Source organism: Rhea pennata, chromosome 12 (genome assembly GCF_028389875.1).
Source record: "Rhea pennata isolate bPtePen1 chromosome 12, bPtePen1.pri, whole genome shotgun sequence".
Taxonomy (NCBI): domain Eukaryota; kingdom Metazoa; phylum Chordata; class Aves; order Rheiformes; family Rheidae; genus Rhea; species Rhea pennata.
This window is the reverse complement of record NC_084674.1, coordinates 11914383-11938839: the sequence shown is the minus strand read 5'-3', so window position 1 is coordinate 11938839 and position 24457 is coordinate 11914383. Positions and strand designations below refer to the sequence as shown.

The 24457-nt window shown below is 40.2% G+C and overlaps 1 protein-coding gene across 2 annotated transcripts in view; it reads left to right on the top strand.

The window, feature by feature from the left end:
- LOC134145820 (netrin-4-like) overlaps positions 1-24457 on the top strand; it is a 57246-nt gene that overhangs the window by 27698 nt on the left and 5091 nt on the right. The window contains exons 4-9 of one of the 2 annotated variants that reach the window (XM_062585743.1): positions 10229-10355; positions 10902-11057; positions 18888-19101; positions 19856-19992; positions 21005-21073; positions 22261-22431. In XM_062585743.1, the coding sequence (XP_062441727.1) occupies positions 10229-10355; positions 10902-11057; positions 18888-19101; positions 19856-19992; positions 21005-21073; positions 22261-22431 (874 nt within the window). Of the gene's footprint in view, positions 1-10228; positions 10356-10901; positions 11091-18887; positions 19102-19855; positions 19993-21004; positions 21074-22260; positions 22432-24457 lie in introns of both variants that reach the window. The other variant, XM_062585742.1, reaches the window with a different exon arrangement.

Genomic DNA, 24457 nt, shown 5'->3' with positions numbered 1-24457 from the left:
ACATCAGCTAGGGAAGTAGCTCAGGAATGTTAAAAAAAATCACAAGAGCTTTTAGATAAAGTCACAATAAATTCTAGAAACTGTTGCCTATGCTGATTTTTTTCCAAAGTAAAAACTGAATAAGGACTTGAAGTTCTGCTGTTAGTTATTTGAAAACGCAGGAGACCAGTGTGTTTAACCTGACATTCTGTATCCAGTGCTACCAACATCAGCTGAAGATACTTCATGAGCTCTACTGAGTGGTTTGCAGCCAGAGCATTTGGCATTCATAATGGCAGCATGAGGCTTTGAGTATCTACAGTTTAGAGAATAACCACAACTGTGATGGTATGATCCATGTAGTGGTTCAGCCAGCAGGAATTCTGCAATTATAAAGTCAACAAATTTTTCCTACATTTACTATGGCTGGAGAAAAGTCACTTACTACTACTAAAGTTCAAATCAGGAAAATATATTTATTCAGAAATGGTGTTTCAACACATACCAAAATATTTTCCTGAATCATGGCTCAGAGTAGATCCTCCCATGCAGACATTCTGCTTGTAGGAAAGTCTTTGACTTAGTCTTTAAACGCAGTTTTTTCTTAAAAGTGATGGCTATTGAGAAGCTGTTTAAAAGCAGTTTAATTTTATTGCTTAACTGCTCTAATTAATGGTTCGTTTTGTTATTTTAATCCCTTAATTGATGCTCACGGCTACTTTCTTCTATGCAAAAGAATCATCATAACGTTGCCAGTAAAAACCTTTGATTGTAAACGCTTGTAAATATACTTAGGGCTGGTAAAATATGCCTTATTTCTTCTGAAGATTGGTTTTCACATTCAAGCTAAGGCAGTCAGTGTGAGGAGTAGCAGAAGAAATAACTGATTTATCGCACAGCTATCAGCCACCACTTGGCTACAAACACCTCCCTGATGCCCAGCAGTACAGCACATTTTTCTTTTTGAGTCTATGCAATATACACTGTCCTTTTCTCTAAATTAAATTTGACTCAGCCACCAACACTAGGAAGTTGCTGTGATGTGACAACTGTAGGAGCGGAACACTGATCACACTGCTGTGTTTGACCTTATACTCTAAGTCCTTGTGTTTTCAAACTCCTCTGGGACTGAATAGACTGCTATGCTGTTTCTGTCCTCAGCTCACCTACAACTTAACAGAACAAAAGTTTTCAGTTTGTTACCAAGGCTTTTCAAGGTCTTTCACCCAACGCACTCATCCCTCCAAAATCTCCCAGTAATTTAAGCAAATCTTTCTCTGAATTGTACCTTCAGGGTGCTCTGAATCTGCAGTTTTAAGTTTTAGAGGCAGGTGCATACAACACAAGGAAATTTTGCATGGGATTCTAAAACAAATTCCATATTCCTCAGTACAAAAATTGTAATATCCATCACGTATTTTCTTGCCTTGGTTTACTTACTGTCCTAGAAGGGTCTTGGGGATTAGTTTTTAGGGGTTTAGAACCCTTCTCTTGCAATGCATAGGTTTTCTGCTAAATCATGGACTTTCTCTCCTTTTTTCCTCCCTTTCCTCCAACAGATTCCTTATAAATTTGGCTGGTCCTATGTTACGTCAGCCCTGCCCTATCCTCACTCTCCAAATTGCAACCATCTGCAGAGAAGTTGCAGAAAGCTATCTTTCTCTTGGTGTCATCTATTCCACTGCCCAACACAATTTCACTGGAATGTGAGCTAGACATGCTGGCAAGTTTGTTCAGTACAGAGATAGAAATTCAGAAAGAGTTCACAGGCCCACTACTGGAGTGGATTTTGAATCACACACTCCTAGAGTGTGACTCCTAGAGCCACTATGAATTAACCATTGAAAGCCCAGCTAAGTCCAGAGAGTCATGAGAATTAGCTGGAATTAGCTGGACTTCTAACAAAGTAAATGATGGAGTTATTTTGCCTTTTAACAGGTCATGTCCAAACTTCTCTGAACTGTTGACATACAGTGCTAGCCTGTTATGCCTGACCTATAAATCTATAACTCTTTGTTCGTATATCAAAGATGATAGAATCTAAAGCTTCTCCCTTTTCTTCCTCCCCTGAAAATTAATTCTGGGTCTTTCTACAGCAAACATTGGCCCTCAGGCCAAACTGTCTAGTGGCTTCAGGAACACAGCCTTGAACAAGACTAAACTCACTTGTGCCATTCATTCTCAGAACTGAGCTTTCCTATTCATTTATTAAATTGATTCAAGTATTTGTCTGTTAAAATCCTGATTCTCCCTTCACTTTCTGCTTCCCCTGTTCTTAAGACAGTCAGCACAATGTGATGAGCGGCTGTAACTCTGGGGCTGTGTATCAGCATGACAACTGTTATTTATATGTGATTTGCTACAGATTGATAATGGAATTGCTGGCAATGTCAATAAAAATGACAAGACAGCTTAGCCCAAAAATGAATGAAAATCAAGCTAACACTGAGAAAGAAAACAATAAGAAAGCAAATTGAAATGTGGGCTAAGGCAGAGTCAGGCATGTGTGTGAAGACCTACAGCAGGGAATTCAGGCAGATGATGGAGTTGTGTCTTGAAACTGTCCTACATCTAGGTTAGTCTGTTATATTCCTTCATATAAAGCATAAAATTTATACCTCTTCCTCTACCTTTTTACCTCCCTTTATGCTTTTACTTTATTATTGTTCGGAAAGGGGCTTAGTGATGCCAGTCTGAATATTCAGCTAAACACCGTCACTGATTTAGTCTTCAACATTACCTGTTTGGTGAATTTGGAAATAGTGGCAGCTCATTCACTCACTGCTGTGGAGAAGAAAATCTGTATGGTGCAGCTGGGCTTGCCACAAACTTCCCAGCTATATTATTATCCTTGCCAGCTTCTCTCAGACTTAATTTACCCAAGTGACTAAGTATGAGCCAGAAATTCAGTTCTCTCGGAAAACACACATATGTGTATGAACTTATTAGATCATTTCCCAGAAATCAACAAATGACATAGGAAAATAATCACTTTCTTCATTCCTGACCAGAGCAGGAATTTGAATCATCAACCTATTCACAGCAGAAACTGTAAAAATCTAGGACTTACTCCCAAAATACCCACTCCCTTAGGTCTTTCTGAATTTGAAAAAGCTTAAGTAAATTTTTATTTGGCCTCCAAAAATCATATGAGGTCTTCCCAGAATCTAGTTTTGAAGCTTTTATTATAAATCCCATACATGGATATACCTCTCCATTTGGAGAGAAGACGGAGTGCAGTTTGAGCATCAAGGCACATAAAGGCAAAATAGAAGTGACTATTTTGTATATAACCACTCAAAATGATCCAGAAAGAGTCCTTTTACTTCAAGCAGGTAAGGGACTAGCTTCTGAGGTCATGGCAAACTGCTGTATCCAAAATTGCTCTGGCGACATTACAAAGTGAATACAGAGCCCAAAGACAAACATTTTCTCTGAATCAGCAACAGTTGCTCTGTTCTGGAAGGCTTCCAAATTTAACCTCCATTCAGTAGGAAAAAAAAACCCAAAACAGACTGAGAGTAGCCCAGGAAAAGGAGTAAAAACAACAACATTTACTAACAGGACAAAAGGTAAAAGAAATGAAATGGGTAGAGAAAGCAAGAGGCTTGAGCCATTACATGAAACTGAAAAGACTTTTAAAAATCAAAAACTTGCAGGATATAGAGATAGAAAATATCCACTTGCTCTCTCAACTGCTAATCAGAATTCAGGTGAAACAACTTTGTGCAAAGGTGAATAATAATCATGTAGTTTCTTGGAAGTATAGTGTAAAACCAGGATATGCTTCTAAACTATTTGCTACAAATCAACTAGAAGTTATCGAGCATCATTTAAAGGCTGGGTGACATTAATGACTTGGTGGAGCAGACTGAGCTGAACGATTGCTGCCAATCATCCTGGCATTAAAATCGAGAAGCTCTGTGTCCTACTTCAAAACTGTTCAGGTGATAGATGCCCAAATCAAAGTCTTTGGTAGCAATACCAGATTGTTGCACTGCTCCCTGGACTAGCACAACTGTGCTGTGAGGCACAGGGAACCGGATCAGGAAACTGATCCAGATTAAAAATATTGATGCCAAGAAAAAAAAAAAAAAAAAAAAAAAAAGCAGAGTGATTTTTTTTTAACATAGTTAAGTTTCACAGCCCAGTTTACACATGACTTAATACACGATATAGAAGGTGGTAGCACAGGAAAAAAATGATAAGGAAAGCAGAAATGTCTTAAATCAACTTTGGATCATGAAACCACAATCTGAGAATATAGCTGCCATACCAAAGCCCAGAAGCAGAGCTTTAAATTCAGTATGATGGAGATTGAGAATATAGTATAAAATATGTAGCATATATTTGTGTTCCTTTCCTAGACTAATAATATCCTCAGACTGCTAGTATATCAGCCTGTAAACTTTTAACCTCTGCAAAAGTTAATCAGAAAAATGAAAGTCTGATGGAGACACAACATTAGTATTTGGAGTAACTCTTTTCATTGTGCTCATAGCATGCATCAGCAACGACACAAGTAACCCTGGCTGAAGGCATTCTGAAAGCAGGACTGCAAGAACATAAACTATTGCAGATTATATACACAGAACATACTTAAAACTGGCTTTATGAAATTAGGATGTTTATATGATGACACAGTCTGCCTGTCTGCCAATGCATCTATTTTTCTGATCCATAGGCCCCCTGTAATAACTTTGGAAGGTATCATCTGGTTTCAGACAAATTTGTCAAAGCAGCTGAGCTCTCAATGCAATCATGTTACAACAAATGGGAATGATCCTTAGAGACATCTAAAGTTAGCAGAGCAATGAGGAGAAGCAGATGAAGGGAGGTGTCATGAAAATAAATTCCTTAATATTTCTGAAGTACTCAAGTACTACAGCAGCAGGCACTATGGAAAAGTTCACGCAGGCCTATACACTTTTGTATCTAAGGAATAGCATACATTGAATGAGGCAGAGTGACACATACTGAACAATCAGGATAAAGTGAAATATTAGAGAAACCAAAAACCAAAATCTTTTTCCACTCAATCTTTTCCCTGCTGTCTCAGTAACTGCTTTATACAAACTCCTATCATAAACCAGTCAGGCTTCAGCTGAAAACTAGTTAGGTTTTTTAAGGGAATCTGATGTAAGCCTCTGCCTCACATCTTACTCTCCAGTTCGTTCGTTCGTTCGTTCGTTCGTTCGTTCCCCCCACGTGGTATGCTAGCTTCAAGCCCAGAGAGCTAAATCATTTGTTTCCTTAAATACCTCCCAGCAGTCAGATATCCTAAACCTTCCAATGAGATCAACCCAGTGCTAATCAAGAAACCTTTATTGGGGCCCTGAGGGCACTAATAGGTATTTAATGATCCTGACCAGCCTCACCTGGGACTTACACCCACACTCTCTGCCCATAGGTCTGGGCCCTATTTAAGCTCTGCCCTGAGGCTTTAGTGTCTTTTGAACTGTGGGGTAGGTGTGCCTGTCTGTAGTCCTGTTTCTGGTCCTGCCTCCTGGATAGACCTTGGCTACATGCTGTGGGTAGCTTCTCTCCTGATATATATTGCTCCTCAGATATATGTTGTATCTTGTTTGTAGTTCTGTTCAAGTCTCCTGATGAACTTTGGATCAATTTTGTAACCTTGCCTCCAGGAGTGTCTCCTGCTGCTTTTGACTGGGATCCCTCAATGGAGTCCAGATTTTGCCCTGATCCATTCCCTGGCAGTGTCTGGGACTGTTTGTGGACCTTGTTACTGGCTCCCTGCTCAGGTCCTATGAGATGATGCCCCATCAGTGAGGACATAGCCTGTACTGGGATGTCTCTTGGTTCCTAGCTCCCCATTCCTTAGGGAGCAGCTAGCGCTTGCTGTTCCTGGACAGTAATAACCTTAATCATCATTATCTACTTGTACTTCTACCCTGCTTTCTACAGTGTAGAAAAAAAGGGTGGTTCATTTCTGAATCTGCATTTCTTTGACTATCTTCTCTGCCTTGGCTTGATCATCTCTAATCTGTTTCAGTGTAATCCAGTGCATCTTGCATTTGGCAAAGAGCAGAAACTTCTGTTTTGGGGACCCACTTTTGAGAAGTTTGTTCACTTATTTTAGAAAGAATAACTCAGACACATCTGTTCTCCTGTTATTGGTGTTGTGGCTTTCTTTAATTCTCACCTTCTTCTCTTCCCTAAGCAGCTATCTTATTTCCTATTTTATCTTACAACTTCCTATATATCATTCTTGTTCCTTCCTGGACTCCAATCCCTGGCTGCCTTCCCTATCTCTTCCTTTCTAACAGAACAAATTGTTCTTTTCTCGTTATTTACTCCCTCCTCTTGTATCCTTATTTCACTTTCTGCTTCTGTGCAACAGGCCTCTTCCCACAGCTCAATTTCTCTGCTGCTAAATGATCTTTCTGCTATGGCCACTTATGTCCGTGACTGACCTTTCTTATCTGTACTTCACCTGGGGTGTCTATCTGCCTCTTCTCTCTTCTCCTCCTCTCCAAGCTGCTCTGTACCTCACTGTCACTTCATATTGTGCTCTTTTCATCTGTTTTTTCCTATGAATGATGTGAGACAATTCTCCATGAATTAACGGCTTCCGTGAATTAACTTGCCATAGATAATACACATTGTAGATTGGCTTTCTCTTCCATTATCTTCCACCATTGCCCCCCAAAATCGATTTGTACTTTCTTTTCCTTGTCTTTACCTGTACAGGAAAAGGGTATTCCTCAGACCTTCCAATGCTCCCTATAAAATTCCATGCCAACTCCCATGTTTACTTCTGCCGGTTCAATAGCTCTCCTGTTTGCTGGTTGTTTGGCTTTTCAAGTCAGTTGTCCAAGCCAGTCATCTTTTTACATATAGATTTGGTGGTAATTTGTTCAATAGCAGGAATCATTGGCAGGAAATTTCCTTTATACCTTTGCCCTACTCAACATGTGATCCCTTCATAGTCTTTGCAAACTACAACTTGTAACAAAACAAACCAGTGGGCAACAGCTAAATTTATGCATCTACTTACCACCAAAGAACAACTTGATTCTTCCTTCCTCACTGAATTTTCCTATTTACTCTCTGAATAATTACTCATGAGTGTTCACACCATCTGTGCTGTGGAATAATGAATATTTGATCAGTCACTCAAGGCTAAAGAAAGATTGTATGGCTTAATTCTGCCATTTTTCAGCTTTAGAAGGCTTTCACTGTACAACTTCAACATTCCTTTTTTTGTACATAGTAAATGTATAGTTTGAATGAGTTTTAAAAGCGGCCAATCTTGCACTGGAATACACACTTTCCTCAAAAAATGACTGAGACCAACATTTTTATTCTTGTCCATTCTGGGATGAACTGTAAAATACAGATACTATCTGAAGTCTAGGGACATTAAGATCTGCAGTTCTGGATTTTTACCTCATTTTATTTTTTCTCTACTCTTGGTCATTCTCCCTTTCTTCTATGGCTTCTGCAAAGGACTTGCTGCTTTTAGGTCACTCACTGTGTTTATACAGGAGAAACTTGTAAGTCTTAAAAGCCAAGACTAAATGGGAAGAAGCTCAACACCCTCAAGATATTAATATTTTCCTTTGTTTCTGTAATTTGTCATCCAGTTTAGCGCTTTGAACGCGGACAACCGAGTTGCACACAGAGCTGGAGAGGCATCACGTAGTGTGCTGCATGCTGTATCCTCCTGAGGTTTACTGGTGCTCAGCTCTGACAGAGAAATGCATACCCTGAAGCCTCTGTTCAGTCTTCCGTGAGGAGGCAGCCAACTGCTCTGTGCAGCAGCAAATCTGCCAGCTGGCCATAGAGGGGCAATGGCATCAGCTGCAGCCTATTCCCTTTGCTAGCTACATGAAATATCTGGTCTGGGAGGATTAGAAACCAGGGGACTGGAGAGCAAATTGCTGCAGGGAAATGGGTTTGGGGGCAGGGGAGAACATTCAGGCAATTGCTCTTTTTAATGTTTCTCTCTTGATCCCAGCTTACCTGCAATGCAATATGGGGGGAGAGGACAGAACTGCAAAGGGAAAGTCTGACTTTCAGGAAAGACTATAGAGAAACATAACTCACATTAGTGATGAGATTAAAGGATTAGATTCAATTCACACTCTAGTCAAAATGAAATCTCAGCCTCTGCTTTTTGTATAGCATGCAATGGGCCAGGGCTGTGACAGTGGTTACAGAGCTTAGTGTCCTGAACAGGGCATCAAGGGAGGGGAAGTCTTTAGCCCTTGACTACTTTGGATTGCCTGCTCTAGTACAAGTGTCTCAGCATGAAATGCATGCCATTAATTGGCAGCTTCTCCTGTAATGAGTGTAGAACAAGATTGTCATCTATGGCCCCACCTTTCTTCTCCAACTCCCTATGCTGGATGTTTCTTCAAAGAATATCTCATGGGACTCTCCTTTCTCTGTGAGACACTGCAAACAAATATGAGAATCCCTTTTCTTAACTAGGAAAAAAACTCTAGTATAACACTTCTTGGATGTAGCTATATATTTCAGAATCTTGTGTCTCAGAGTTTAGAGTAGACAAAGCTGTTATCTTTCTGATGCGTGAAATGATGTGAGAAGAGAACCAATTTCAAGAGTACCTTTCCATTTCAAGGCTGGACTAGCTCTGTTTCCAAGGTTGCTGGTGTGAATGATAGATTCCAAAACTGACATACATTAGAACATTTCCATGGGTAAGATTAATTTATTATGGTCTCAGTGAGGGCAGGTAAGCACAGAGGAAGCAAGTATCTTTTCAAGTGAATTTTCAGGATCTTCAAGATAGTCACAGGGAAAAATCACACTATTCAGACAGCTTTGGTTGAACTTTTTGCAGCTCTTTCTTTGTTTTCCCACTCAAATATTTTGTGAATGTTTACCATTTCCTAGTTTAGTTGGACGTATATACTCAGTTCTTCTGGTTTAGCCCCATCTGTCAGCTGTGCCAACTTTTTACTGCTTTTTGTTGAACATCTTCCAATTTCTCACTTATCACATAACAAGATGTTCAGAACGGAACAGTCTTGCATGTAGTTGTTTGCAAGAAATAAGTAACTATTTCCTTTCCGCTTTGTATCACAGTGCTTTTACATAGCCCAAGATTTCATTGGCCATCTTCTGCCTATCTATTCATTGCATATTCATAAGCAAGTCAGTAGGCGCCTATTGTACCTAGGTCTCTTCAAACATCTGTGCTTTCTCAGCTCCTTCCTTTCACAGAACAGGCATGGTTCAGATTGTTTTTCTGAAGGTATACAAGTTATTTTTCCAGGTTTAATAGTTATTTTTGACATTTTTAATTATGCTAGGAGACCTGGATTACTTGCTCTTTTAGCAAATTATAATTAACTAATCCATGATGAATTTATGACCCTGTATTTACTCTCTCTTCCAGATCACTGTTAATGTCAAATAAGACAGTCAAACATCTTCTGTTAGACTGTCTTCTCCTATGGTTGCAATTGTGCTAGTCAAGAATCTGTATTTGTCACTGCCTTTGGAGGTGACTATCTGCTCAGGCTTTTTGTGTGCTCTTGCCCTGAACTTGTCAGTCAAAATAAGCTGTGTTAGCTTATACAGTTTAAATAGCCCGGCCTTTATTGATCTGGCTCAGCTGACAGATCTGAGGACATGACAGCCTTTGGCAATGGACAGTTACAGGGAAGAAGCAAAGGTTGGAGCCACCAACTTCCCCACATAGCCCAGATATGGCCAAGAAAGAACAGACATTCCCAGCCTACTGGAGAATGCTAGGTTCTCCAGTTACTTTACACATGAGCATTGCAAATTTGAATGGACAGGACTTGATACTTTGACTATACCATACTATTTCTGTACAGAAGTTCAAAACCTCTTATCTTCCTGTGCATTAGATGCTGCCTGGTGCTGTACTGTGATACCCCTGCCAGCAGTTACTAGAGCAGTCTGGATTCTGTAAAGCCTTTCTTATAGTCACAAGCATCTCTTGGAGTCTCCTTTTCCAGTTTGCATCCTGATGTAGTAGTGAAATAGCCATCTGGGCAGAGAAAAAGAAGTTACCACATTCATTTGAATTACGAGATGGGAAGAATCTCCATCAGTAGTGACTGAGGAGATGAAGCCTACACTTTCAAGCTCCAAGCCCTGTATGTTTCTTAAGAGAGCCAGGCAGCTGTGGAAGGAGTTGTGCAGGAGCCCCACATCCCTGTGAGGCTGGCAGGCACTCCACCATGTTAACGCTTTTAGCTATTTTAATGTATTTTCTTTCCCCTGGCAGGTCCATGGGAAGTGTGTGTGCAGACACAACACAGCAGGGGACCACTGTGAGAAATGTGCACCACTATATAATGACCAGCCTTGGAAACCAGGAGATGGAAAAACAGGTGCACCAAATGAATGCAGAAGTAAGTGAGAGGGAGTTTGCTAATCCAGGATTTCAGGACAAACAATTGCCACTTAAGGAGGCAAAGCCCTACAACAGACTTCAATTTACATTAATGGTGCCATTACAGCAGATTTGGAATAAACTGCTGGTTACTTACAGTTGTTCTAGCATGCACTTTGTTTTACTAAAGCTGATCCATTTGGACTACTTGAAAGTAGAATTTACATGGCAGAAATCTGGTCTTCACACAGTTACATCTCCTTGGGCATTTTAATATTTCAGGGTTTTGCATAAAGCCCAGGATACCATCAGGTTTGTTGGTCTCAGTATCAGAATACCATACAGTTCACAACTATCTAAGTTTCCCAGTCCCTGCTAGGACTCACTCTGTATTGAAATTTCTAGCTTTTACAAAAATCAAAGATCATCAAGGAAAATCAAGGTAGAGGAAATAAATTACATTCAGATACAGTTCCATGATTCACAGTAGGAAAATGATACCATATAAATAGTATTGCTGTGCCTATTACATACATCTGAAATATATTTTCCTGTTTCCTCCTAGAATGTCGCTGCCACAACCATGCTGATAGCTGCCACTTTGATCTGAGTGTTTGGCTGGCATCAGGAAAGCGCAGTGGTGGAGTCTGCGATAACTGCAAGCATAACACAGAGGGACATCGGTGTCAAAGGTGCAAACCGGGGTATTACCGAGATAGAGGTAAACCCATGTCTTCCGCAGAGGTCTGCAAACGTAAGTGACTACTGTCACATGCAGTAAAGGCAAATGAGAGGTAGAAGCCTATGAAAAGAACCAACTACTGTAGAAGTAACTCATGAGTATTATTATTGTTCCCTCCTATTTTGTTTCTAGATTACAATCTTCTGATCAAAGGTCTTTTCCCTCATTTTGTTTTTATTCTCCCCCTGTGGGATCATGAAATTAAGTATTTTTAAAATTTTTTCAATTGCTACAGTTCTCTAAAACTAATATATTTTGTGGAAAGATATATTCCTGTCAGGCTTGCATTTAAAATAACATGGCTCCCATTTCACTTGAGGCATGTCTTATTTAGCTGGTTTATCTGCATCTCAAGGCTATGTGTGCTTACATGTAAGCTACTGTTAAATTCTATTTGATATGGCAACATCTGTGCAGATAAATATACATATGATAATAGCTGCAGGAACTGTAGCAAGCTGGAGACCATGTCTGTCCACATGGGAACAGGTAGATAGAGCTCACTCAGCCTCATCTCTGAATTCTACAGCTGTATTATGGGGTGTTCTGCCCAAATTAATTGCCTCATTAACACTTCAATGGAATGTGCTAGGAAGTAACTGAGGTATAGAGGCACTAACACGGCTGTACAACCTCTGGATCAAGGCAGTTTGCACCCAGTCAGTCTGGAATACAGCCAGAACAAGTCCAAATTTGCCTTAGTGTAGACATTTCCTGAGTATCCTGACAGGCTTCACACCTCAGATTCCGTCTGGCACCTGTTTGGGAGGTTGCTATTTCCAACAATGTATCACTTCATTTCTCCTTTTGGACAAATTTCCTTATCCTCAACTTGGAATTCAGTTGCCAGCATACCTAACTTTGTCCTCTGTCATCTATATTTATTCATGTCCATTGTCAGCCTGTGCTTTTGAAGCTCTCCTACCCTTTTGACAGTCTACATCAAGGTTACAGTTGGCCAAATGCTCAGGCTGCAAACACTCCTCTCCCTGGGACCATATGGGCTGTGATACTGCTTAAAATTTCTATGCACAGCACATCCTATGTTTCTGCTCTTTTGTACTCTCTTTCCATTGGATCTTATTTGCCAGCACAGACCGCCTGCACACAACCTTTTCTCTGATTTCATAACCTTTCATTAAAGAGCAGCACTGCTCAACAGAGTTGTGGGTCAGCTCACCTAATGTGCCCTGTATTCCATAGTGTTTCATGGTGGCCCACTCTCCAGGCCTGTGCCTACTCTAAGCAGGTTTGCCACAAGGAAATGTTTGTGATGAGAATAAACTGCAGTAACAGAGGATTAGTTTTCAGTCTCATAGTGCCTAAAAATCTGTGCATGAACTCTTGTATTTGACAGCAGAGTCATGGTGTAGTAACCAAAATCATGTGTAATATTAGATACACACTAAAGTCAAGGAGCACTGGAGAGCAGTGGAGAATAAAAAAAGTGTTTAAAAATACAGCCTATCTGTGTGGAAACTAGAACAGTCTGCCGAGTGAAATCAGACCTTGATTCTACCTCTCCTCTTTTGTATGGTCTGGTTACTTCTCAGTGCATCTTGCCAATACTCTGCATAGCAAAAGAAAAACAATTCAAAGGGGATACAGATGGATAAGCAGACATTTACCTTGTTCCAAGAGTTTTGTTCCTAACATGCCAATGTCAGATGCAATGTTCTTTTCACCTGGGAACACACTGCTGCCAGCAGAAGGTCCCCAAATGCAGTTGTTTCTATTCTGACTTGCACACTCAGGCCTGCGTAACTGCACCTCAGTTTAGCCACCTGAAAGTTGTGTCTTTTCTAGGCTTCCTCTACAGTCAGTGGAGAAAGAGTGGGACTTCTAGGAAATGATTAATCACAGCTTCACATAGATGCCTGAGAAATGAGGTGACTTGCCCTCTAGAGGTATCTATTTCTCCTCCATGACTTAAGAGATGTTTTGGATCAGTGACCTACACTAGAGAGCTTGTGCTGGTTGAGATGAACACTGACCTAATAGGTTGGTTTCAGTATTATTGTCAATGTAGGTATGACCCTACCTGTGCATGACTCAAGTCTGTGGAAACATTCACAGATGTGTAGTCACATGAATGTTTGGTGTATTGAGATAATGAGATAAGAAAATGGCATGCAGCTGTAGAGAGTCTCAGCTTTCATGGCAGACTGATGTGTACATGATGCTTTTGTGGAACAAGGAGAGACGTTCCTATCATTCACATCAGTGTGTTAAGAGAAACATATCTACAATAGGGAGGTTAGTCCATGCCCTTTCTTATTGAAGGTGAGGAAGAGTCCTACGATGACATCTGACAAATTACCTTAATAGGGTAGTGTTCTCTATGCTAAAAAGAACTGCTCCCCACATTTCCCCCAAATGATAGGAATGCAGTGCATGTGTGTGTTATGCTGTACCTCTGCAGAAAACTTCCAGGGAGTGTTACACTACTTTGGTCAGTATTACCACTGACAGTAAAAACAAGCACCAATACAGACAGGCAGAATTATTTTGATTAAAATGGGCTCGATCTGATGGAGGGGAGATTTAATCTCCAGAGCTACCATGCCTACAGCTGATACTAGACAGAAAGGCTCCATGCATAATGTAAGATAGAGGTGGTCATCTACCTGTGTGTTGGAAAACTTGCATTACTATTAATTTGGCAGTCCAAGTAAATTGTTCAGGTTGTGTAACTCTAAAAGTAACTCTGCTTATTTAGTAAAAAAAACCTTTTCTAATTTTAAGAACTAAGAATATATGTGAAATATGACAATCAGACCAACCAGGTATACTTTTCTCATACCTCAGCCTTCTAATCACAAATTGAAGCGCTGCTGATTCTGCATCAGTGTGTTTGTGCAAATCTAAGTGTACCAATTCTGAGGCATCATCTCTTTGAGAAAATCTTGCAAACAGTACCAAACTAACAATGCTGAATAAAAACCCACCCACTGGGCAAGTGCTAAAAAGAACAGTAATAAACTGGAATCAGCAGACTGAAGGAATGTTTTTGACAAGAGTAACTTGGTCCATGGCTTCTCATTTTGAAGACAGAAGGAGGGGAAAAAAGCTCCATGGGAGATCAAAACTTGACCTGTGTGTACAGTAGATACTGAGCTGGAAAAGGAAATCTGATGAAAAAGCTGAATGAAATGCTGTGCTAATCCCTTTGAGAAAGCACGCTTGAAGAGTGCTCTGCCATCCAGAGCAAAGTCTAGGTTCAGCTGTGACAGCCCCCTCAGGCTCCTAGAAAGTTAATAGGACACTGCTCAGGCCCAGAAGGAATCTTTAAGCATTAGTCATAATAATGAGCAGCATTGTCTCTTAATCACTGCTAGGAAAAAATGTTGTATAACAATTGGATGCCCTGGCACTATCAAAACCACCCTTTGCTGACTCTCCAATGTGAGACTGCAAAGACATTCTCCTGAAAAAAAATTTGTTGAAATTTGACATGTAAATATGAATCTGCTATTCTTCTTCAGCTGCAGAGATAGCCTGCCTCTGATCCCTTTGGTTCTCCTCTTCCTAGCAGCTGGGGATGAATGAGAGCCAGGTCATGTGCAGAGTCTTGTTTTGACACTGCTTAGATTAAAAAAAAAAAAAAAAAAAAAAAAAAAAAAAAAAGGAGGGGGGAGGCATGAAAAGAGCCTCAGAGCAAGGCACACACCTGCTTGTTATTGGGGATGACAATACAGGATTAAATAGTTTGGACATAGAGTTGTATGGGAGCTTTGACTCAGAAGCCTAATCGTTTCCTAACCAATGGTTAGAAAAGCTCCTGCATCCTTAGCTCTTTCCTGTGGCTTTTATGGAGGCTTAAAGGATCCTTCTGAACTGGCACCATCTTTTGTATTCACTCTCTGCTTAGTTTAAAAAAATGCAGGCATGTAGAACCATTAAAAGGGGTCTCTAGGAAAACAAGCTTTTCTACTCTTAAATACACTAGTTGAAAATTAAAATGTCTCCAGATGCATGTACACACACTCTGAAAAGCTCCACTTCTCTCCTTTTACTACTAAGTAGAGGGAGTGAACTTTTGATTGTAGTATCACACAGGCTTCATCACCTCTTGGTTCAGAGAGTATGTCTTAGTCAGCTCTGACCACACACACAGCTGTCTGCCTTATTTCCTTCATTTAAAAGACATCATTGCCTGGGTCAATCCCTGCACCTGACATGCTTTAAAAATTGCCTTGATTGTTCAAAAGATGGATGTATATATATATATGTGTGTGTGTGTGTGTATTTCAGATTCAAAAGACTTATTTTTTCATTTTGGCTGCTTTTCATCAAATAGCCAGTCTTCTCATAGCTATATCTTAAACAGTATTATTAGACAGAAGTTTGAGGAAAGACACCTCAAAGTCCATTCAATTACTTGGAATACTTACTATTTTCCTGTAACTTGGGAATGTATTGTTGCAACCAATATTATATTTTACAGCTGTTCTAATTACTAATGTAATTACTTGGGGAAGACAGCTGTGCTGAGGGCAGACAGATTTACTGAGGATTTGAGTGGAGACTGCTATTTGAATAATTCATTTTTTTAATTCCTAGTCTCCCTTTTTCAGAGTAACTTCTGACAAAATACTTAAGATAGGAGTTGGAAGCCAAGAGGATGCTTTGTGATACTTCCATGACGGATAGCCAACTTCTAATGAACAATGATGAAATTTTTCATTATGCTGCTTTCAAGGGGGGGGAACCCAAATAAACTGGCTGTATCTGAGCCAGAACTGTCTGCACACCGTCCCTAACGTAATTGATGATGCCTTTGACAAACAAGGCCATTGTCATGTTGGCTGGTGTTTTGTTAGACAGGAGGCGGATGGGGAGAAAACTAGGGTTTGCCAAGAGGAAAGAAGCAAAAATCAGCGGCGAAAGATGCTATGTTGTCAAACATTCAGAAACGGAGAAGGGTGTGTTTTGGGAAACTTATTTCTCTGTTCCTTTAATTGTGAGGTTTATCAGCAAATTTCTGATATTGTTAAACAGGTGAAACCCAGTCATCAACAGCTGCCCCTTCAGCATGTGACATTTGAGTTCTTATTTTGGAAGTTACCATAGATACACAACTGGGATTTTGGCCTTAACACACTGGAAGCCAGACAATATACACACCCGAGCTGAAAGGCGAAATAAGCACAGACTAAGGCATTTGCAAGCCACTTGTATACCTCATCTGAAAATGTTGTATATTTATTGATTCAGCTTTGCTTTCTGACCCACTGAAGCTGCCCCAGTTTCTAATTGGGGAATATGCCTCCTAATTCCTTTAGTAACATGAGCTTTCCTGAAAAGTCCTTTGTTTTACCACCTCATCAGCTTTTGTTAATTCTGTAAATCATTGTCCTGTAATCATTTCCCTGAGGATAGGGGGGGATAAGGCCCACTTTCTTGAATTGGGGTCTAACCTCAGTTGGTGATAGGTAGGCTAACGATGTATCTATCTGCTGTTATCTGATCCTAACTGATGGAAAACTGGAAATAAGATGAGGAAAAAGACAGATCCAGAAGCTGCAAAACTAGGAGAAACTTCAGGTGAAATCTCCACAGGTACATTCTAATTACAGAGATATTAGAAGGAAATCAGAAACTTGGGTTCAAGCCAACCCAGATGTTGGCAACTTCTGACTTCTTGTGGCTCAGACCTGTCCATAGTAAAGGAAGTACGTATTTCCCCTCCTCATCCTGAAATCCATGACAGCCATTTCTTCAACAGCTGACAGAACTAAGTACTTCTCTTTTGCGGTAATGTAGCCACCCCTTTGAAAAATTGGACAAAATCAGGTTGAGCAGCAGCAAATCAGAAGTTACCTTAGAAAATGTCAGCACTAATGTGTGCTCCATCATTACACCACCTCTCCAGAAGTGACAGCAAAATCCCTGGGTTTGCTCCCAAAGTTGAGACTGCTTTGTAGCAAACACAGGCAAGCCTGCTGCCATTTGCCAACCAGCTCATTGTGTTGAGTACATTGCCCATGACAGCACGCTTATTTTCTGTCCTTAGGCTATTGTGCTAGTGTCCTTTGGAAAGAACTGACTGAGATCTGTCTACAGCAGAGTGTAATAATATTATTAAAAATATTGGCATGAAGAGCACAGGGCGTAGTGGAAAAAAATAACTATGTAGTAGCAGATCATAAGGGAAATACCCATTTATATAAAACTATTTACCCTTTGTTTCTTTATATTATTCCCAAATGATACTTTCTTTTCTTGAGGACCAAATGTGAGGATGCAGAGGAAAGTGAATCTGTCCCCACTACAATGACCACTCATTGTAGTCATATACCTACCCCCTTCCCCTCGGAAAATGATGTGTGGAATCAGTGTTCATTTGGCCTCTTATCTGTGAGCTCATGAAGAAAAGTAGTTTAATTAGATGCAGTGATGGGCAAACTTCAAAAGCTTTGCAGATCATGTTTTGTTCAGATAAGCATCCAAAAGGCTGGCCCTGGATCCAAGTTATCCAAACACCTTGAGTATCCAACATTTGACTGTAGATCTTTGTTAAAGCAGATCTCAGCCACCAGATTTTTATTTCTCCTCTCTTCCAGATGGGTAAAATAGTGAGGTGTTTCCTCTTCAGCCTCTGCAACCAGCAAAAGCCAGAGCATACTGCTTTGCTAACGCAAAAAAGAGCTAAAATACGAAGGTGTTGAGTTCAGCTCAGTTCTCAATTTAATGAAATTTGTTTGAATATCAGAAGTGAGTGGGTATGTTTTTCTGTATTTTGCTTTTGCAGGGCTGTCGGCACATGGCTTGACTATCCCAGCTAGCCTCCTCCCTGATGAGGAGCTGTTTTAGTCATGTACAGTCATATATGACTTTCCATTCTACTCCCTGATGCTGTCATATAGGGAATGTACTGGTGGCATAATGGTATGACAGGTTACAATCTATGAAGGCAAGTTACTGTCCGTGAAGGCAGAGCAGCCCATAGAAGCTGCCATAACTGTTTGTTTTACTATCAAGTTGCCTTGAGTTGCCCAGGCTGGAGTCAAATTGGCAACAGCTTTAGAAAGATCTCCCGGTTCTTCCTGGCTGGACTCCCCCACCCCCAAATTCCATCTAAAGTATATTTAGTCATTCTTTCCCTGTTTTTTATAACAAATCTGCCTAGATATTTCTACAATAGATCTTATCAGCTCTCCTATACATGTAGAGTACTCTGTAGTGAGATGTGTTTTTTAGAACTCACACTGAAGGAAACTTGTGGGCTCTTTGAAGTTAGAAATCCAAAACGTTTCAGGTCATTTGAACTACCCTAAGTACAAGCCATATCTAGCCACAGGGAAAGCAGAAGTTTTGTGCTGTGTTCACAGAAAAGGTAACATAGGTAACAGTTACCATTTGGGGCCCCAATCCAAGCAAATGAATCTTTTGGCAAACTTACCTGCAAGCTATTTGAAAAGTGAACACACAGTGCAGGCCTCCTGCCACTGCTGCACAACCCTCTATATTCCAGATCCGTGTGACAGGGAAAACTGTTCACACTTTTTTTCTTTGTATTATTTCCAAATGATATTTTCTTTTTTTGAGGACCAAATGTGAGGATGCAGGGGAAAGTGGCATTTACATATAAATATGTCCCAGCTGGATTTGTTTTGTTGTGCTAAATGAGTTAGAAACAAACAAAAAGAATATTGCAAATGTAGCTGACAATATAATGGTTACCAGTTCTGCTGTGAAACTACTGAAAATAAGGAAGAGGCCAGGAGTTTATCAACCTTGCAAAAATGTCACTTAAGATGACCCCTGGGCACATAACCTTAGTCACCTCTTACCATATCTCCATAGCTTGCTCCTGCCAGCCAATGGGTTCAGCCAATGCCACTTTCAGCAGAAGCTGGCGATGCCACCCCAAGACAGGATTCTGCTACTGCAAGCCTGGCGTGGCAGGTCCCAATTGCGACAGATGTCTCATGGGCTACTGGGGCTTTGGAGAAAATGGCTGTCGTCCTTGTGACTGTGCCAGAGACTGCGACCAGCACACTGGAAACTGTTTCAATGGGTAAAGAAGCCCTCATCTGGGTTAATTTTGAGATGGGATTCTGTAAAATGAAACAAAAGATTAATTAAGATGACAGCAATAACAGTAATTGTAGGATGCTAGTGGGAACCAAGAGACCCACAATCATTTCAAAAGGTAGCTGTAAGTCACATAAAATGTCTCTTGGTTGCCATTTGGTGGCTGGCACATTTATAAATCCATTGTATTGTCCAAGGCAATATTGAAATGATAAGTTTTTGCAGCAAGAATAGGCAACTCCACAACCTGCCAGGAGTCTATACTGCACCTTTAAATACATCTCTTTGCCTTGGAAATAGATAGAAGAGTCTGGAAGGCTTGCCTCTTTGTCTGAGATGAAATGAGTTGCAAGTTCTCCCTCGTGTTTCTAGATGGCAGGCATCTGCACCCCAAACATGCATTAATCTCAGTACAGAAATCCTGCAATTTGCTGAGTGGCTACTAGTTTTGCTGGCCCTGAATACGTTCTCAGCTCCTACTGACATCAGCAGGTGATTGCTAACTTTGAGTTGCTTGATTTAGTAAATAACATAAAACAGAAATTTTTACACAGTAGTTACACAGTAATTTAATAAAATGTAAAGTGTTCATGATTTCTCTGTATGGCATGAAGTTTTCCCAACCCAAAGAGAAAAAGCTCTATTTTTGGTACTAAATGCAAATCCTACATGCCACAAACGTGTCCTTCCTACCACTCTCATGTCCTGAGTCTTCTCTTTTTTTGTCTACCCTACAGCTATGATAATGAGCCATTCTTTAATATTCCCATTGGAGGACGAATTCCTGACCTTGCGCAAATGCCAACAAATGAGAGTGAAGATGAGTGGAAATGGAATGGCCATGAACAGGGATTTTCTGCACTGAGACACCCAGGTACAACTCAGAGTCTGGAAATATTTGGTAACTTCTCTCAGTGCCAGCTATTCCTTTTTCTACCCTGACTTAAATTCCTCTACTTTTCTCTAGCTCTAGTCTATCCTCCATCTGCTGGCAACATCTGCTAATTTGAACATTGGTTATCATTACGCCTACATTGTTATTTCCTAAATCAGGCTGTCCTATGCAACTTTTTCTGGAAATCAGTGAGTCATAAATAAGATTGGTGTGAACAATTTTTCATATTCCCAAAATGTATGGTCATAATACTTGTGGATTTACACTGCTCTTTCCTAAGCATTCAGTTGCTGTTCAGAGCTTCAAATGCTATTTGTAGAAAGACCGTATCAGTCGTCATTGAAATACAGCCACCTCTGGAGTGGAATGCAAGTGATCTTAAGAATAAGGTATTCGTAATTGCACAATAGCTCAGGAATGGAAGTAAAGAGGTTTACTGTATCCAGCTAAAGTCATAAAGAAATTAGGCTTATAGAATGAGGTGAAGCCTTCAATATTTAAAATATTCTCAGTTTTGCATGCCCTATGAAGGATGGCATTTTCTGGCATCAATGATTTTGTAAGGCCTTGGGGTAATTGTGCCACCTATTGCATACCTTGACTTTCTTAGAGAGAGATTACCTTAATACTGGCAAGGAACAGCACTTTTTAGCTTATGAAATGGAACAAGGGTATTACTTAGATGATTGACACCTGGATCTGATTCTGACAAATCTCTTTATTAGTATCAGCTTATTAACTATATAATAGACCCCATGAGTTGTGCGTTTTCCCAGATAATACCGATCAGATTTCAGAACCATTTTTGTATCCTCTAACATGAAACAGATTTTCAAATAACTGAGCTCACTCTCAAACCTACTCTTTCTGTCTATGTAGATTATGGAAGTTACATAAATACAACTTTTTAACTGAATATAATTTGCTTTCCTTTCCTCTTTCATGTCCTGGCTGTTCTCCAACCCATTGTGTTCTGGGGTTTCCCTGCTAGAAAAGTGTGTGTGCAAAGAGAGGGTGCTTGGAAGTGTTGCTGATTTCTGCCAAATGAAATATGCTTATGGTAAGTGGGTCACATGCCCTCAAGGTATGGTAATTTCAGATACTAGCGCAAGATACTAGCTGAGAGTTGTAAAAAAAAGGCCAGGACTGGCTAAGTCATGAAATAAGAAGTAGGATTTCTTCTGGCTTTTTTGACTAGCAATATGGCCTGCTTGTGATCAGAACTGATTAGTGAATAGCCTTTTTCATACCAGACACCTTGGTGTCCCTTTTCCATTTAGTTAATTTTTTCTTCGCAGCAGGAGTGCTAGAATTGTAACCCAGTAGAATGGTTTGCCTATAGGCTGAGAATAAATGACAAAAGCCTTGCGTCCAGACTGCCGCTGCTTTTATAGTCATTATGCAGGTACAAATGGCCATGCTTGTTTACCACGAATGCATTTAATATTGTCCAGTGTAAACAACTGGTTCATGACATCACATGAAGCAAGAAAGGAAAACTGCAGGCTCCAAAGGTCTGATGTGCTTGTGCCATGACACAACAAAGCCTGTTTGTGGGGCCAATCTGTGGGTGAGACTATCCTGCCAAAAAATTATGGGATCCTATTAAACTGAAAGAACAGATATTTATCATGGCAGCCAGATGTTAGGCCATGAGTTTCCTCCGGTTTCTTGTGCAGTCATGGAGTTTTTAGCCGCGTGACATGCCTGCAGTCTGATAGGAAGCTTCCTAACTTCCTTCCTGACAGCCCCTTCCTGCAGGAAGGAAGGTTTTTTTGTTTGTTTGTTTGTCTGTAAAAAAAAACAGTCTTAAAGCTACACAAATTCAGTAAAAGTTTTCACACCACCAAATATAAGGCCTAGAATCAGTGCACTGAAAATTTGACTGCTAGCTGCTGGTCTGTTTTTTATAATCTTCATATGCATACACAAGTGTTTTCCTATGATTTCCAAGTGTTTCACCACAACCCATTAAGAAAGTTGATTGATAAATAGTGTGGTGAAAGGATTAGTTAACTATGTCAATAGAAAAATCCAGTTTTTCTTCCCTAAATTTATTTAAGAGGAACCATGACTGAAAGTGGATGAGCATTCCAGTTCTGTTTCTGTACAACTGCAGTAATTTTTCATGTCTTCTCCCAAGGTTCTAAATTCACAAGGTTCTCAAATTCTATGTTTTAGCATCATAAATTAAAATAAAGCTCACTTAGAAATTCATTGTTGGTCTCTATATGTGTTTTCTGGCAGTGATAAAAGCAAGAATCCTATCAGCGCATGACAAAGGGACCCATGCAGAAGTTGTTGTGAAAGTGAAGAAGGTCTTGAAATCAGGCAAAGTAAAAATTGCTCGGAGCAACAGAAGCATTTACCCAGAATCCTGGACCAACAGGGGATGTACATGTCCCATTCTCACTCCTGGTAAGAACAAAATGTTTATAGCGCTAATTCCTTAAGGGTTAGGCTCAGGCCTAATGTCAAGCCAAATGAGTCAGGGACATCTTTAATAATTATAAAAATCATCTTTTAAGTCAATAATCCCTGCTTTTTATAACCAGTTTAGGATTAGTCTCTAGTTTTGCTGCCTGTTTTCTGTGAAAATGATCCATGTTCTTCCACTTTTACTTATGGGAATCTACCTCTGGCACTAGTGAGTTTTGGAGAAGTGAATTTGCTGAAAGCAGTAATCCTCTGCCCTGGCTCTGCTGCAGGCAAAACAGTACTCTGACTATAGACTGGGAAGCTCCATACTGGTGCTAAGTAATGCTACCAGTAATTCATCCTTTCCTATTGCTGCCTTTCCTGCCATGCAACCTGGTGGATTACAGAGGGAAATACTTGTACTGTAACAGTTGAAATCTCTTGGTAAGTCTCCTGAAAATTTGAGCCTGGACTCCACTCTTTCAAGTAGGCAATAACGGTCTGATTCTAATGGTGTTTGATTACTCGGAACTTTTCTTCATGTCACCAGAAGTTAAAAGTCTTTGGGAACGTGTCTTGGGACCAGTCCCCAGTGAGACATATTCCTGGGGATCGTGCAAAGAAGAGAGGCTGGGCTGGTGATTCTAGATCCACCAGCCTTTGCCCTCGTAAGGCAGGGGCTCAGCACCCTCTGTTGTGAGTGACAGCTGGGCCACTAAACATCTGTATGAACATATCAACCCCTGGGATCTCACTTCAGTATCATCCATCCTTGTGGAGGGAAAGCACCATGAAGCAACTCAGCCCTGTGATTTCAACATATTTTAAGTTTAAGAATTAAGGTTCATCTGAGTAACAGTTCAATAAGTGTTTGTGAGACATAGTAATTAAATGATCATGTATTAGGGTGCTCCATCACTGAAGAATCTGATCCTGCAGGGATCATTGGTTCCATTTCCTGGAGATGTCTGAACTGCTGTAAAAATCCCAGTTGTCAGAGGACAGGGTGGATAGCTGTAACAGAAGAATACACAGCTGTCATACTGAACAGCCATGTGAGCTGAGCTGCGTGGGGCGCACACATTGATCTGGTCCTTTAGACTGCTCACCAGCCAACTACTAAACAGCCTCTGCTCAGGCACTTTAATTTTGTTCCTCCCTAGCACATACTGGTTACCAACGTAATCTTTCTGTTGCTGTGAGTTTCAGCACTGAGAGGGCAAGATCTGTAACATTTCCCCCCTTGTCTCTGCTCCAAAAGTTTCGTTCCACAGATTGAACCCAAAGAATTGCTCTTTGGAAGTTAACTAGGTGGATATAAAAAGGGCTGCCTGCCTTTCATCAGGATGGATGTGCAAATTTCAATTAAGATCAAATGAACAGGAATGCACACAAGAGAAATCTATGTGTAACAGTAAAAACAAAACAAACAACAGAATTTTACAATAATAAGCAAAATTAAATAGAAAGCAGTAAAAGAGCAAACTTATCCAAAAACAGAGGCTTACCTATTCTGTGTATATAACTTTAAAATATTCTTCCTCTCTGAACATGAGAATAAAAGGTCATGAATTGCCAGTCAGAATCCGGCAGCATGTAGTGCATTCACTCCATCTTGTTTTTCAAAATCAGAAAATAGACATGTGGAACCTGCATTCCACATATCTATTAAGTTAACACTGAGAAACCAAAATATATGCACATACGCTTAACTTGCCATGGATGACTGTTTCTATAAATTCTGATCAGTGAAATAAGTTTACTGTGGTTGATGCAACACAAAGAATGATTATATATCTACTAAGGCAGGACATTATTTCCAGTGATAATTGTTTCTTGACTCCATGTGTAGCTATGTACTTCTTTGTTTGCAGACCTCTATTTGAGGCCCTTCTACCTGTACCTAAAGGTTATAATCTAGGAAGTCTGGCTAATCGTTTTCATATGCAATACTAGCTTCCACATCTGTTCAGATCAAATTCTGCTATTCATCATACCTATGCAAGCAAGCAGTAATGCTACTGAA